The sequence below is a fragment of the Heteronotia binoei genome, chromosome 4 (genome assembly GCF_032191835.1).
Source record: "Heteronotia binoei isolate CCM8104 ecotype False Entrance Well chromosome 4, APGP_CSIRO_Hbin_v1, whole genome shotgun sequence".
NCBI classification, from domain to species: Eukaryota; Metazoa; Chordata; class Lepidosauria; order Squamata; family Gekkonidae; genus Heteronotia; species Heteronotia binoei.
In genome coordinates this window covers 10,633,308-10,648,592 of record NC_083226.1, presented here as the reverse complement: position 1 = coordinate 10,648,592, position 15,285 = coordinate 10,633,308, and the positions used below count along the sequence as shown (strand labels likewise).

At 45.6% G+C, this 15,285-nt stretch overlaps 1 protein-coding gene across 11 annotated transcripts in view; it reads right to left on the bottom strand.

Moving 5' to 3' along the window:
* POSTN (periostin) overlaps positions 1–15,285 on the bottom strand; it is a 75,008-nt gene that overhangs the window by 12,041 nt on the left and 47,682 nt on the right. For 2 of the 11 annotated variants that reach the window (XM_060236764.1, XM_060236767.1), the window contains exons 12-21: positions 14,585–14,715; positions 12,183–12,313; positions 10,727–10,829; positions 8,588–8,655; positions 8,128–8,173; positions 7,768–7,836; positions 4,339–4,434; positions 3,493–3,582; positions 2,777–2,857; positions 1,155–1,235 (exon numbers count right to left, since the gene is read on the bottom strand). In XM_060236764.1, coding sequence (XP_060092747.1) covers positions 1,155–1,235; positions 2,777–2,857; positions 3,493–3,582; positions 4,339–4,434; positions 7,768–7,836; positions 8,128–8,173; positions 8,588–8,655; positions 10,727–10,829; positions 12,183–12,313; positions 14,585–14,715 — 896 coding nt within the window. The remainder of the gene's footprint in view (positions 1–1,154; positions 1,236–2,776; positions 2,858–3,492; positions 3,583–4,338; positions 4,435–7,767; positions 7,837–8,127; positions 8,174–8,587; positions 8,656–10,726; positions 10,830–12,182; positions 12,314–14,584; positions 14,716–15,285) is intronic. The other 9 variants (XM_060236766.1, XM_060236772.1, XM_060236765.1 and 6 more) reach the window with 6 other exon arrangements.

The following is a 15,285-nucleotide window of genomic DNA, read 5'->3' as shown; positions in this document are numbered from 1 at the left end:
AGTCCTTCTGGTTAATTCTTGACAGTTAGCATGAACTAGAAAAGATGCAGAGGCCTACTCCTGGCCCATACAGTGCACCCCACTTACATACCATGTGGTGAGTCATTGCGGCCAATTGCTGTGGGCAGAGAAAACCGTTCAGCTCATGTGGGTGACATTCCCAACGGCACAAGTCTGCACGGCTGGAGTGTCGTGGGCTGCCATCACTGTAGTGGCATCCGATGAAAGGCAATGAGGAGTTCTATTTTACGAGCTTGGTATTAGTTGAAAGGCTGTGGAGAGGCAGGATTGCCATCTCTCAACCACATGGGCTTCTCACAGTGCCAAAAAGACCAGCTCTGTGGAAGTCCAAATGTCTCTACTATGTGCCACATCGATGAATCATTCCCTATGACGTTATGCTCCTCTCCCTTCTGCGGTCAACCTCTGTGCTCCCTCATTGGGTAGATTCCTGCTATCCCACATCTGGTAACAGCACCTGCTCCAGTTGTAACAGCACTGAGCATGGTCTTGGGGGCTTGCCGTGCACGGACCCACAGTGCCCACATATAATGACACTGTGCTTATTGCAATAACCGTTCGGCTTCAGAGGACTGTGCCTTGGTGCTCTGCCACCGGGATTGATTGAAATGGGTTTGTGTCAATGCGCTCAGTGTTGAGAGGAGTGCACTGTACTCTTTCAGAGAAGAAGAATTAAAGCTGAACATATATAGACCTTGCAGTCAGGTCAAAAGGAGAGTGCAAAACATGCCTTTGGTGGTTAACTTGCGAGCAATGAATATTCATTTTAGTATGAGAAATGCCAAGGGCAGTAAATTTGGATTTCTCCAACTCTTTTCTATCTTGCAATGATTTCTTAAAAGTTTGAAGATGGTCAGCAATAATATGTACGGTGCAAATAAATCTTCATTGCTCAGTTGAATTGAAATAAACCTTTTAAAGACTGACGAGACAGACGCGCAAAGATTCTGTTTGGCCTCCAGAATGGACCCATAAAGGTCCAGTGGAACATTCAGACGGTCAACATTTCATATCTCCTGCTTTTGTTTTTCTTTGGCAGCATTTTGCTCAATGGGAAATCAGTCTTTAAAAGGCTCTCAGTCTCAGCCCTCAGAGCTCATTACAATGAGGTTAGTTGTCTAGCACCCACTAACCTCCCTGGAGGAGTCTTTTGAGTTCTTCATCTTCAAGCAAATGACCTTCACCTTCCATCAGTTTGGTCACCTTGGTAACCTCTGATTGGATACATGTTTATGGCATGAAGTGGATTTATGTGAGACATTGAACAATGGCGGTCACAGTCCATTTAACAAGCATGCTTTACAAGTACACAACCCATCCGTCAGAGTCACAAGCATCGTGCCAAACATCGGATGGTTTTCATTAAAAGACAGCTATGGTTTCCTTGTGTTCCTGATGGACAGTATGCATCAGCAGTTTCGCTCAAAGAAGAACGAAAATATTAAGGCATCTGAGACAGATCACAAATTAGCAGGAGCCCCTAAATATACCTTTCACAAAACCTGAGTTCAAAGCACGGCATACTATGGAAACGGTAGGATACTTAATCCCATGTAACATATGATACAACTAATTTCCATAATGTGGATGCCGTTGGTAATTACAAGGCCATGTTGGCAGTCAGCCGTGCATCTGGTGGAGGCCCAAAAGAAACCACAGCTGGAACAGTGACTATATAGACAGTCACCAAATATGGTCATTATCAGCGTTCACTAACATAACCGCTTCGTTTAATATACTGTAATTGCCAGATACGTGTCTCTCAGCCAACCTTTTCTTATTGCCAACTAGCTCTACACTTTGGGCACGTTCCACGTTTGATGAATGTCAAATTCATATGCGATTACTGACAATCCCAGATATTTTGAGAATGTCTAATGGTCTGAGTCACCCCCTTCCCCCATAAATCCTGGTTGAGGAGACTGTGCATCCAGGGAATGTTTCTTTTCCCAGTAAGGGGCCCAAATTCCTATGACTTCCCTATAATAGTAATAAGCTGCGGCAGGAGAGGAGCAAGCTGAATGAGTGCATCATCTGCTTCTCTTCTCCACACTAATGTTTGCAGTCTGCTCCTGAGGAGGCCAGCTTTGACTCCCAAGGAGACCTGCCAGATACATCTACCCAGGTCTTGCACGATCATCAAGGCAGTGGTGGGATCAGAGTGGGGCAGGACCTTCATCGGGTTCCCCCATTGCCTGTCTGGTGTATGAAGCTTTGGTTGTGAATGAGAATGGCACTTTCTCGATCAGTTGGATCAGACTGGCCTCTGATTGGGTGCCCTGCATGAGGTCAGGGCAGGCTGCCTCTAGGCCACTCCAACCTTCTTCTTGCTGATACCCCTCCCTGCTTCTGGAGGTACATCACTAAAAGATGACAACCACATTCTGGGAATGTCTTGAAATTTTTCAATATCTACAAAATGTATCTGGGGCTATCAATATTCGTTTGCTGTTGACACCCACCCCAAAAATGAAGTGAGTAAATTATTTCATCTCCAACATTCATTGTAACACATATGTCTAGGCATTCTGAACATCTTGTTTCTTGGAAATTTGAATCTTGTTAAACCTCTCCCCATATCATAACCACGGCCAAGAGCTCAGATCTGTTTCTGTCCACACTTTGGTTTTTGTTGTCCATGTGGTAAACATTTTACAAAATGCTAACTGCTAAACAACAACACTATATCGTTATCTATCTTAAATCCATGATTATACCTCAGTGAAATGAATACTTTATCACAGGAAGTACTAACCTTCTTCCAGCAGTTTCTTAATGGTTTCCTCAGTATTTGCTCCTCCAGTTGCAGTGATTCGAGTATATTTCACTTCAGGACCTAAAGAGTAAAAAAATGTCAGTAGGCTGCAAACCAATCAAACGGCCAATCCTTAGAATTTCTCATATGTGCTTTTGGCTGTTGTGTTAAATACGATCGGATGCTTCTGTTTGAATTAGGGATTATAAAGAGTCCTAAACTGTCATGGGAGTAGGCCCCAGCTGAAGCCTTGACGTGGCACCTTGTGAAAAGTGGTATGCAGGGTGGGCCGGTGAAGAGATTCCAACAAAGACAACAATTAGGTTTGTGAAAGCAAGTGAACATGTGTCACAGAAGAAGTGACATGCTGTAGTTGACCCAAACACGGCCACTTTCCTCCAAAAGCTGCTTTTTCTATAGTTCCAGCAGGATTTGGTGGTGGGGGCTTGGGAACACCAACGACAGAGTAAACACGCAAACAACAAGCACATGAGATGTCCAGAATGAAAGCTGGGGACTCAACAGAAGACTTGACATAGGCAGGAAGGAACGAGGCTCCTCTCAACTATTTTCATGTGACACCTGAGGTCTCTCCTCAGGATCGGTTTGGATGGTCTGGGCAAGACTCCACTCCAGTTGCCCAGCAACCAAGCAAACGGCCCAGCGTCTGAATTAGGGAGAAGATGAAGAATCTGTGTATTCTTGACATGGTTTACCTTGAATAATCCTTTCTTCAGTCACTTGTTTTTCAGTCACTTCCACAGGACGGCCATCAATTATTCTCGTATATTTTTTAATTATAGGCTCTATAAAGACGGGTTTTTTTAAAAGTTAGAGACAAAATAACGGACAATTTTGACCTCTCCCTCCCTTGTAAGTCAGTCAGGCAAGGGAGTTTCTCTCCAGCACATGGGCCAAGAAAGTCAGTGTTAAAATTGTTAGATCCAAGGGGTTTCGTTCATACCGACTGTTAATGTATATGCGCCAGGGGCTCAAAGAAGAGGGCCAGTTTAATCTCATAGCACACCAATTTTGCCAAGACAAAGAATTCACAATGTAAAGTTGAGACCATTCTGTTTTAAAAAATCAGAATAAAATATGTAGGGTTTGTTTCTTTAAAAAAACAGTATTGAGCTTGTCATTTATTGAGATGCTGGAAATGGTTTTTGGACGCAGCTCCAAGAGCTGGGAATTCCAGCTCAATACACACGTTTGAGCTTGGGAAGAAATGGAAAGAGTTGGCAAAAGGGCTTTTCCGCATTTCATCTCACCTCTCCAAACTCAAAGAGCACGTGCGAGCAGAACGGAGAGGCAGGAATGCAGCATGCAAAGCCAAGGAGAACAAGACGGCAACAGCGACAACATTGCGTACAGGGGTGAAAAGAAGCAAAGGGTTTAAAAGAGAAATATTGTGGGGCAACACATCACAACAACACATGCTCAGAGCAAAACCAGCAGCTATTAGGACTCCTGCTCTTCTGCCTTGCAAAGAAATCGGAACTATGCCTCGCCTCCTGCAGACCATTCTGGTTAGCAGCATTCAGCCCATATGACATATTCACCTCCATGAATCACTTTAGTTACTGTCTCGCCTTCCCTGACCACTTTGAATTCTGGTTCCCCTTCAATCACTTTCGTGATCTTTGTAATGGATGGCACTGCAAAAGCATTATTTCAAAATGAGAAAGTGCATTATAAATATTCAAATACATCAGTGCAATATATATATATATATTCAAAATATCTACAATTAAAATGCTGCTCGGACGTAACAATGCCTAAGCCTCCTGGGATTTGTGCCGAAATGTTCAGAGTCATGAAGTAATGCTATGAGGCTGCTGCAGACAGAGACCAGTACAGAAGGTTTTGAGTTGGGGTGCCAGACAAATAGCAAGAAGAATCATTGATATATGTGCGCATTGGCATACATCAATGTAACTGTGGAATCTGATACATTTTATGTTCTGTAGGACTGCAGAAGTCGGAGAATCCATCAGAGGAAGAATGTCTGTTCCCAAGAACTGAAAGGGCAGCTCAAATTGTCGTGGCATCCCTTCCTGCGCTCTTGTTCCTCCAACTTGGCTCTTCTCCCACCTTAAGTGTCTCTTCCTCCAACAGAAGAGCCTCTTAAGTTGGAGGAAGGCTCCTCAGACCAAGGAAGAAATCAAACTTGAGACAAAAGGAAATAAATAAACAAACAAATGAGTAAACTTTGCTCAGAGGAGTGGTAGAATAACAGTAGGATCTATCCCATTGCCATTTTTTGGCTGCCATTTTGAATCCAATGGATATGCACTGACTACTGTCTGGAGACCAGTGCAATGGTGGACTGCATTCAAAATGGCAGCTCCAGAGGTGCCTTCTATGAGGAGTACAAGAACAAGCTTTCCCCAGTCTCAGACCAAACAAAAGAGCTCTTCAGAGTAGTTTTGAGAGGACTTGATTGGACTGGACTCTCTGGGATGTGTGATCCCGCCCCCCCCTCAAATTTATTTGATTGATTGATTCTTTCACATTTATATCCCACCCTTCCCAAACAGGCTCGGGGTGGGTCGCATCAGAGAAAAAACAATTCCAAAATAAAACAAAATATAAAATCAGCCAAACCAATTGACACTTAAAATTCAAGAATCACAGTTTCAGATGGCACCATTCAAAAACCTAAGTCCTGACTGAACAATGAATTAATAGAAAGATGATAGTGATCACAACAATCCTAATTGAGCCAGTATGTGGCAGGGAGGCCACAATGAGGGACGGGGAGGGACGGTGGCTCAGTGGTAGAGCATCTGCTTGGGAAGCAGAAGGTCCCAGGTTCAATCCCCGGCATCTCCAAAAAAGGGTCCAGGCAAATAGGTGTGAAAATCCTCAGCTCGAGACCCTGGAGAGCCGCTGCCAGTCTGAGAAGACAATACTGACTTTGATGGACCAAAGGTCTGATTCAAAGGCAGCTTCATATGTTCATAAGATCAATGATGGTTGCCTCAAATAAAGACCTGGTGGAACAGCTCAGTTTTACAGGCTCTGCAGACTTTCAGCAGGTTCTGCAGGGCCCAGATCACCAATGTGAGCTTGTTCCACCAGGCAGGTGGACACAGAAAGCCCTGGCCCTAGTGGAGGCCAGGTGGGCATCCTTTGGGCTAGGGACGATCAGGTGTATCTCCAGAGATCTACTTTTTTTTTAATAGATAAAGCACTGTGAAAGAAAATCGTCATTTCATATTATGGTTTCCTGATTTTGATCCAGTTCATAGATAGACGGTACAGAACTGCCAACAGTTGCTATTAATCCTTCCTGATCTTTGCCTACCGTTTCTTTTTGAACTTCCGTTTCTTTTTTTATTTGTAATAACACAAGCATTAATTAAGAAACCGAGGTGGAAAACCATGGGCAGACTCCATCTAAATGTAATTAATTCTGCAGATGCACTCCACTCTTCCATTGAACTCAACGGTACTTGAAGGATTTTGCCCTCCTTTTGTTTCTTTGAGTGCTTTTCTCCCCATGATTATCAACATCAAGGGACTCTACAGTAAACACACACATTAGTAGCTTGCAAGTGAACGAGGAAACACGACACCAGAATGGTTGGGAGCAGCATTTTGCATGTCCCAGGTCAGCTGCATACTTGGCATAGGGTTGCCAAGTCTAATTCAAGAAACAACTGGGGTCTTTGGGGGTGGAGCCAGGAGTCTTTGGGGGCAAAGCCAGGAACAAGGGTGTGACAAGCATCATTGAACTCCAAGGGAGTTCTGGCCATCACATTTAAAGGGACAGCACACTATTTAAAATGTCTTCCTTTCATAGGAAACAATGAAGGATAGGGGCACCTTCTTTTGGGGCTCATAGAATTGGACCCCCTGATCCAATTGTTTTGAAATGTGGGGGGGTAATTTGAGGAGAGGCACTAGATACTATACTGAAATTTGGTGCCTCTACCTCAAAACACAGCTCCCCCAGAGCCCCCGAAATCTCCAGATCAATTCCCCATTATACCCTATGAGAATCGATCTCCACATAGGGAATAAGGAAGTGCTCAGCAGACGTTTCCCTCCCCCCCCCCCCATTTCTGGCGACTCTGAAGCGAGGGAGTGGCCTCTCTACTCACGAGTTGCTGCCAACTTCTTCACAGCAACACAGACACCCCATCCCAAGAGGAAGCCTTTCAATCGGAGACTGGAGCCTCCGGAGGTGGAAAGGCACATGGTCCTCTGGGGGCAGGGTTTCCCCCCGCCGGCCAGCTGACTGGGGGCGGGAAGGAGCCTGGGAAAGCGGAAGAACCCCCGCTGGGACCTGGGGATTGGCAAGCCTATCTGGGCATGCTCGCCACAATATCCAGGCCTGAAGCCCACAGGCATCTTGAGCAATCCAGGCTGACTGTCCCACCTCACGACGTTTGGAGGAGGGAGGAATGCAGAGGGGAGGGCTTGCAGTAGCAGTTGGCCCTGCAGGAGCCCTGAGACCTTATCTCGTGGTTCCCCATAGAAGACAGAAAGCCGGGTTGACAACTCTGAGATGGGTCATGCCTAGAAATTTTGGGGGTGGAGCCTGAGGTGGGCAGGGTTTGTGGAGGAGACAGACCTCAGCGAGGTATAATGCTATTAAGCCCAGCCTCCCAAACAATCATTTTCTCCTGGGGAACTGATCTCTGTAATCTGGAGGTGAGCTGTAATTCCAGGAGATTTCCAAGTACCACATGGAGACTGGGAACCTTAACAACTGGATCTCTTTTGAAGGGGTCTGAAATTCAAAAGTATTCATTTTGAACTTCCATTTGGTTTCTTCAGGTTAATCTATTTTAAACTATCCCATTCTATCACTAAATCCCATGTTAGATGAAATGCTGGTGGCAACTGCGATTACGGTCTTTATTGTTGCCCCAGCTGGTACACATCTGTTGTTCTAGCACACTGCAGATGTTTTGGAGGTGTTTCCATGAACATTCACTCAAACCCTGCCATCGGTCACGAAAACAATCAAGCATTTTTACCTTCTTTCTCATAGCTGCTTTCAAATATTTTAATCTTGGGATCCACAACCTTAGTAATAATGCGGCTTGCTGAAAAGAACAGAAAGCGGAAGAAGGGAGAGAGATGTAATAAAACCTAACTAGCCTTTCTAAATGGGCTAGGGCGCTCTACTGTTGCTGAATGGGGTTTGTGAGAAAACAAAAGTCTAGGGAAGGGCAGACCAGGGAGGGTTTGTGGCTGCCTGGTGATCTATACAGCATCGTCTCATCACCTGACCACTGTGTGACAGTCCCTAACAATCCAAATCAGTCACAACAACATGGTCCCTTCGTAGTTCCCTGCCAAAAAATGGATTTGCCACATTAAAAAACAACACTTACTGTAAAATGTCCTTGGGATTTCTTCAAATCTGTAGCCTCTGACATACTGGGGAAGAAGGAAGATAAGTTAAATTCAGTGCGTATTTCCTTATTTCATTTATTTAAAAAATCAATGCTGCCTTTCCACTTCATCAGGGTCCCTAAGGCAACAAATGTAAAAAACATTAAAATGTTTGAACAATTAAAAGGGACATTTAAAATTACAGAAACGATCCAATAAAAACACACAAACAACACCAAAACCAAGGAAGAGGGCCAAGAATCATTAAGGGTGTGCCAAACAGGTGGGGTGGAAACTCGACATGGAACAGAGGGGTTTTGTTTTTTTTCATTATGCACTTCTGCTCCAAATGAGGCCCCTTCATTCATCATCCCAGATGCAGGACAAACACATTTTTTGACCTTCTAGGAAATGGATACAAATGGAAGACAGTCATTACAAGCCACAAAGAGATTATACCTTGATCTGAATGTACTTGATCAGTTTTTTCAAAATGGTTAGGAGCTCATCGCTTCCAACAGGCAAATCTACAATAAACATTAAAAAAAAAAAACGGTTAGAGAGAGCTCCCATAGACACAAATGCTGATGACTCGTAATGCCTATTTATTTAAGCTATCGTATCTTGAACATAGTTCCAGAGGATTACCATGTTGGTCTGCAGTAGAACAGCTAGATTGAAGTCGAGACACTTGTATTACGCCCATGAAACTGCCTTACTTAGAACCGAATGACTAGTCCATCAAAGTCAGCATTGCCTACTCAGACTGGCAGCCCCTCTCCAGGGTCTCAGGCTGAGGTCTTCGACATCACCTACTAACTGAACCTTTCAGCTAGAGATGCTGAGAATTGAACCTGGGACTTTCTGCATGCCAAGATGCTTTCCCGCTGAGCCTCTCCCTATTCGACAAAGGGGACTTTGGGTGCGTTCACACACACTAAATAATGTGCTTTGCAACGGGATTTTTACTGTGTAAGAATGGCAAAATCCACATGCATGTGGTCGCCACGTGAAAGCTCCCTTTGACACTCCAAAGCTTATACCTCAAAGATCCTGTTGATCTCTAAGGTGCTTCTGAACTCTAATTTAGCTCTATGACCCACAAGGAGAGGACAACACGATGGTTCCAGAGGGTAGCCACGTTGGGCTGCAGTAGAAGAGCTAGATTCAAATCCAGCAGATACCTGACAAAGGGACCTTGGATTCCCAAAACTTTATTCCTCAAATATCCTGTTGGTTTCTAAGGTGCTACAGAACCACTTTATTAATCAAGTGTTTTGGCTATTTTCTAGACCCGAATAACTGAAGAGGAGAGGAAAAGCACAGTAACAAACATTTCCAGGAAAGCACATTTCTTGCTTATACAAATAAGCATGAACATTGTTTTTTTTTTTTCAATTATTTTAGCCCTGAAGCAGTTTCTGCATTAACTATTTACTAAGGCATTCGCACAGACAGACATCCAGCACATCTGTCTGATACAGACTATTTAGCAAGTTTTCTGTTTAATGTCAGGTGTTTCTGCACAGGTTATTTGCCCCGGCTTCAATGCTGTTGGGGTGGAGTCCCCCCCCCCATTTCTCCACCATGTCATGGCACATTTGTGCACTGCCCCTCCCAAGCTGGTTTTACCTTCTTTTTGTTGATCTTTCTCAAGGGTGGAATTCCAGCAGGAGCTCCTTTGCATATTAAGCCACACACCCCTGATGTAGCCAGGCCTCCAAGAGCTTACAAGGCTCTTTTTTGTAAGCTCTTGGAGGAGTGGCTACATCAGGGGTGTGTGGCCCAATATGCAAAGGGGCTTCTGCTAGAATTCCACTCCTGATCTTTCTCAAATCTACTTTCCTTTGATATTTTGGGAAAGATTGCAGCAAAGCCTTGGTGCCCTCTGTGAGTCTGGATTTTCCTGGTCCTCCATGCATAGCAGTCGTTTCCCCTGGGGCAGTAATTTTCTTTCCCTACTGTAGAGGGTTTTTCTTTTCTAGTTTATTTAATCAGTGATTTACTAGTGTTATATTCATATCCCATTATACCATCAGGTTCTCTGAATTCCCAGCTTTCTTTCTTTTTTTTAAAGTAAGCTTTTTTTTTTTTCTTGCGGAGATATATGGGGAAAAGCCTATCTCCACAAAAAAGAATTGGGCTACAGACTTCTTGTTTAAATGAAAGCTGGGAGCTCTAAGAACCTCATGGGTGTCTTGGTATAATAGTACATTGATATAACGCTCTTAAATGGTCAGTTTTAAAAACCCAACACCATGTGGAAGCCCTGTCTTAGATGCACTGTGTTAGCAACCACGGAAGCAGCAGGGAAACTGTACAGGCCTGTCCCTGTGTGGAAAACACCATTAGCCGGACTCCATCCCTTTCCCAACGCTTTTGCGAGCGGCATATCCAGTTCTCGCTTTCCCATTTTATCCACACAAAAACGCTTCCGAGGTAGACGAGGCTGAGAGATGAGGACTGCCTCAGAGAGCTTTGTAACTTGTGGTGGGGATTTGACTCGGAACTCCTTGATCCCATGCTCTAACCACTGCCCCACGCTGCCTCCTGATGAAGGAACACGGGGCCGTTATGTCTGAATAAATGGTAACCTACCTGCAGGATACAGGAGCTTGTCTATGATGTGAATTACTCCGTTGGTTGCCATGAGATCAGATTCTTTTGATTTCAGTTCATTCACCAGAAGAGTATCGTTGACCTAAGCATTAAACAATAAAGAAAGTGAAAGGGGGAAAGTGTTTCCCCACTATGAAAATAGGTACTCTGGAACGAAGCATATTTCATTTGGGGAAGCCCTAGCCCAGCGTAGGGAAATCAGTCCTCAGGGAAAACAACAACAACAGTTGAGGAATTGGTGAGGGGGGCGGGGCAAGGTTGTCTCTTGTGCCTCCTCCTGTTTGGGATGTTCCTGTGAGGAGTTCTGATGAGCACAGTTGTCCTCAGTCTGATAATGATCCATCAGGGTTTCAGGTAGGCTTGCCAATCCCCAGGTTCGAGCAGGGGTTCTTCCGCTTTCCCAGGCTCCTTCCCGCCCCCAGTCAGCTGGCCGGTGGGGGAAGCTCCACCCCCAAAGCCACCATGTGACTTTCCTCCTCCGGAGGTTTCAGTCTCCGATTGGAAAGGCTTCCTCTTGGGATGGGGTGTCTGTGTTACTTTGAAGAAGTTGGCAGCAACTCGTGAGCAGAGAGGCCAATCCCTCGCTTCAGAGTCGCCAGAAACGAGGGGAGGGGACGTCTGCTGGGCACTTCATTGTTTCCTATGTGGAGATCGATTCTCATAGGGTATAATGGGGAATTGATGTGGAGATATCGGGGGCTCTGGGGGAGCTGTGTTTTGAGGTAGAGGCACCACACTTTTAGCATAGCATCTAGTGCCTCTCCCCAAAATATCCCCCAAGTTTCAAAATGATTGGATCAGGGGGTCCAATTCTATGAGCCCCAAAAGAAGGTGCCCCTATCCTTCATTATTTCCTATGGAAGGAAGGCATTTAAAAAGGTGTGCTGTCCCTTTAAATGTTATGGCCGGAACTCCCTTTGGAGTTCAATGATGCTTGTCACACCCTTGTTCCTGGCTCCACCCCCAAAGTCCCCAGATATTTCTTGAATTGGACTTGGCAACCCTCGTTTCAGGGCTATCATTGGTGGTGGAAAGAGCTGCCAGGACACAACCTGCTTAGGGCAGCCCTCTAGGGGTTTCAAAGCAAAAGACATTCAGAGGTGGCTTGCCATTGCCTGTGTCTGCACAACAACCCTAGGCTTCCTTGGTGGTCTCCCATTTAAGTATTAACCAAGGCCAGCCCTGAGAGCTGAAGATATTGGGGTAGCCTGGGCCATCCAGGTCAAGGCAAGAGATGTTCAGAGGTGGTTTGCCGTGGCCTTCCTCTGTGCAGTGACTTGGACTTCTTTGGAGGTCTCTCATTCAACTTCTAAGCGGGGCCAACCCTGCTTGACTTCGGAGATCTAACCAGATCGCTATATCCTGGGCCTCCAGGTCAGGAGGGGGGTTGTTCTTACAGGCTGTCAAATGGCAAAGGACTAGTCTCACTTCTCACCACTTTCAAGTACAGTTTGCCTCCCTGGATACTTTTGAGAATGTTGGTCACACCAGGTTCAAATCCGCTTCCAATGAAAACACCATGGGTCAGGTGATAAAGCAAAATGTTCCTGAGTGCATTGGTGTCACCTACAGAAGAAGAAGAAGATGTTGAATTTATATCCCGCCCTCCACTCCGAAGAGTCTCAGAGTGGCTCACAATCTCCTTTACCTTCCTCCCCCACAACAGACACCCTGTGAGGTAGATGAAGATATTGGATTTATATCCCGCCCTCCACTCCGAAGAGTCTCAGAGCGACTCACAATCTCCTTTCCCTTCCTCCCCCACAACAGACACCCTGTGAGGTAGGTGGGGTTGAGAGGACTCTCACAGCAGCTGCCCTTTTAAGGACAACCTCTGCCAGAGCTATGGCTAACCCAAGGCCATTCCAGCAGCTGCAAGTGGAGGAGTGGGGAATCAAACCCGGTTCTCCCAGATAAGAATCCGTTTATAATGTCAGATGCCCATTTGCCCACTTATGGTGGGAGATGCCCCAGATGGCCCTTGCCTCCTGATGCTCATCTGATTGGCTGGAAAAAACGGGGGAGGGGAACGGGGTGGAATTTCCCAGGAAGAAAAACGTGAAAGAAAAATAAGGTTTTGTCTACTTATAGGACGTTCTGACCATAGAGTTCTTGGTGGTTCCTAGAGCTATCTGGAACAATAGTAGCTCTAGGAAGCACAAGGAACTCTATGGTAAGATTACTATGGTCTTCTCCATGGACCCTGTTCTCACAATATAAGGCACTACAAGAAAATTTGCCAATTTACTGTGGCAAAAGCTTCCATAGGCCAGAACTCACTCTAACATGTCAAGTGATTACTTCAATGGGTGGAAAACATTGCCTGAATAGAAAATGAAGGGGTGGGGGCAGTGGCAGAGGTTCTCTCTGTGTTCAGGAATCTTGTCCCCCCCCCCCCCAATCCTTCCTTTTGTCCATATGTAACTATCCCCCCCCACCACCTTTATGATGAAATTTGTTCTGGGCTCTGATCCATGAAATTCCATATTCCACTAGTGGTGGTGGAAAGTGCCATAAAGTGACGCCATAGGGTTTCCAAGGCAACAGATGTTCAGAGGCGGGTTTCCATTGTCTTTCTCTGCATAGTGACCCCAGAGCTCTGTTTTGGTCTCCCTTCCAAATATTAACCCGGGTCGATCCTGCTTAGCTTCTGCAATCTGAAGAGATCAGGCTAGCCTGGGCCTTCCCGTCAGGGATGGTATTCCATTAACGTGAATATATGGCTTCCCCATACTTTTATTCGCATTCTATTCTAGTTGTTGCAACTGAGGAACACAAAACCCCTCTGGTATTTGTCAAAATAGAAGTGAGTTCTTCCCTGTGTGCAGTCCTAAAGACTGCAAATCTAGATGCCAAGGTGGCCAATGGACGCTCTGTGACAAATGACCCCGCACCACAGAGGAAGAAGAAGATATTTGATTTATATCCCGCTCTCCACTCTGAAGAGTTTCAGAGCGGCTCACAATCTCCTTTCCCTTCCTCCCCCACAACAGACACCCTGTGAGGTGGGTGGGGCTGAGAGGGCTCTCACAGCAGCTGCCCTTTCAAGGACAGAGTCTCAGAGCAGCCTACAATCCCCTTTACCTTCCTCCCCCACAACAGACATCCTGTGAGGTAAATGAAGATATTGGATTTATATCCTGCCCTCCACTCCAAAGAGTCTCAGAGCGGCTCACAATCTCCTTTACCTTCCTCCCCCACAACAGACACCCTGTGAGGTGGGTGGGGCTGGAGAGGGCTCTCACAGCAGCTGCCCTTTCAAGGACAGAGTCTCAGAGCGGCCTACAATCTCCTTTACCTTCTTCCCCCACAACAGACACCCTGTGAGGTGGGTGGGGCTGAGAGGGCTCTCACAACAGCTGCCCTTTCAAGGACAGAGTCTCAGAATGGCCTACAATCTCCTTTACCTTCCTCCCCCACAACAGACACCCTGTGAGGTGGGTGGGGCTGAGAGGGCTCTCACAGCAGCTGCCCTTTCAAGGACAGAGTCTCAGAGCAGCCTACAATCTCCTTTACCTTCCTCCCCCACAACAGACACCCTGTGAGGTGGGTGGGGCTGGAGAGGGCTCTCACAGCAGCTGCCCTTTCAAGGACAACTCCTGCTGACCCAAGGCCATTCCAGCAGGTGCAAGTGGGGGAGTGGGGAATCAAACCAGGTTCTCCCAGATAAGAGTCCGCGCACTTCACCACTACACCAAACTGGCTCTCCAAAGAGACCACAAGACCACAGAGGTCACAAGTTTTGCCAGTGCCAGCTGATATTTGCACAGAAAGCACTTTGGACATGTTCATTGTCCTCAATTTGATTTCCTCTCCCCCTTCGTGCAATCTACTTACTGATCAGGGTCTGTTTCTCTTGTTCAGTCAAGCCTTTGAAGGCATCATTGGTTGGGACAAACAGAGTCCAGCCTCCTTCCTGGGACAAAACCTCTTCCAAATCTGCAGCTTGCACTAGGCTCAGGAATGTGCTGGGAAAGGAGAAAACACAACAGGATAAATACCAGGCCATTCAGCAGTGCGATATCAAGCTTCTCTCGTTGTATCACTTGACAGCAAGGAGGCTGTCCCCCCACCCCCTTCTTTCCTCTGATTGATAAGGAAATGTATTGCCAATCCAGAGCCAAAAGAGCAATAAATCAATAAAGTAGTACATCAAACAAGGCAAGTTTTTAAGCAGCAAATACAGGGAATACAAAGATATATAGAGATCACATACAGATACTTTAATTTTTTAATCCTTTTTTCATCGTGGACAATGATGTTTTGAGTCTTCAAATTAAGATCTATGTCAGGGAAATAGGATCGGGACAATTAATATATCTAACCCACGGTGTCATCAAGTAGCTAACACCTGGCTCAATAAAACGAGAGTCCATTAGCGCCTTTAAGACTAACAAATATTTATTTAAAATCAGTTTTTAAGTTGCCCACGGGCTTTTATTTTGCTACAGCCGACTAACCCAGCTCTCCCTTTGCAATTAGCATTCAGATGCAGACAAACGTGAGTTACTTAATCCCTTGTTATCCTGTTCTTTAAC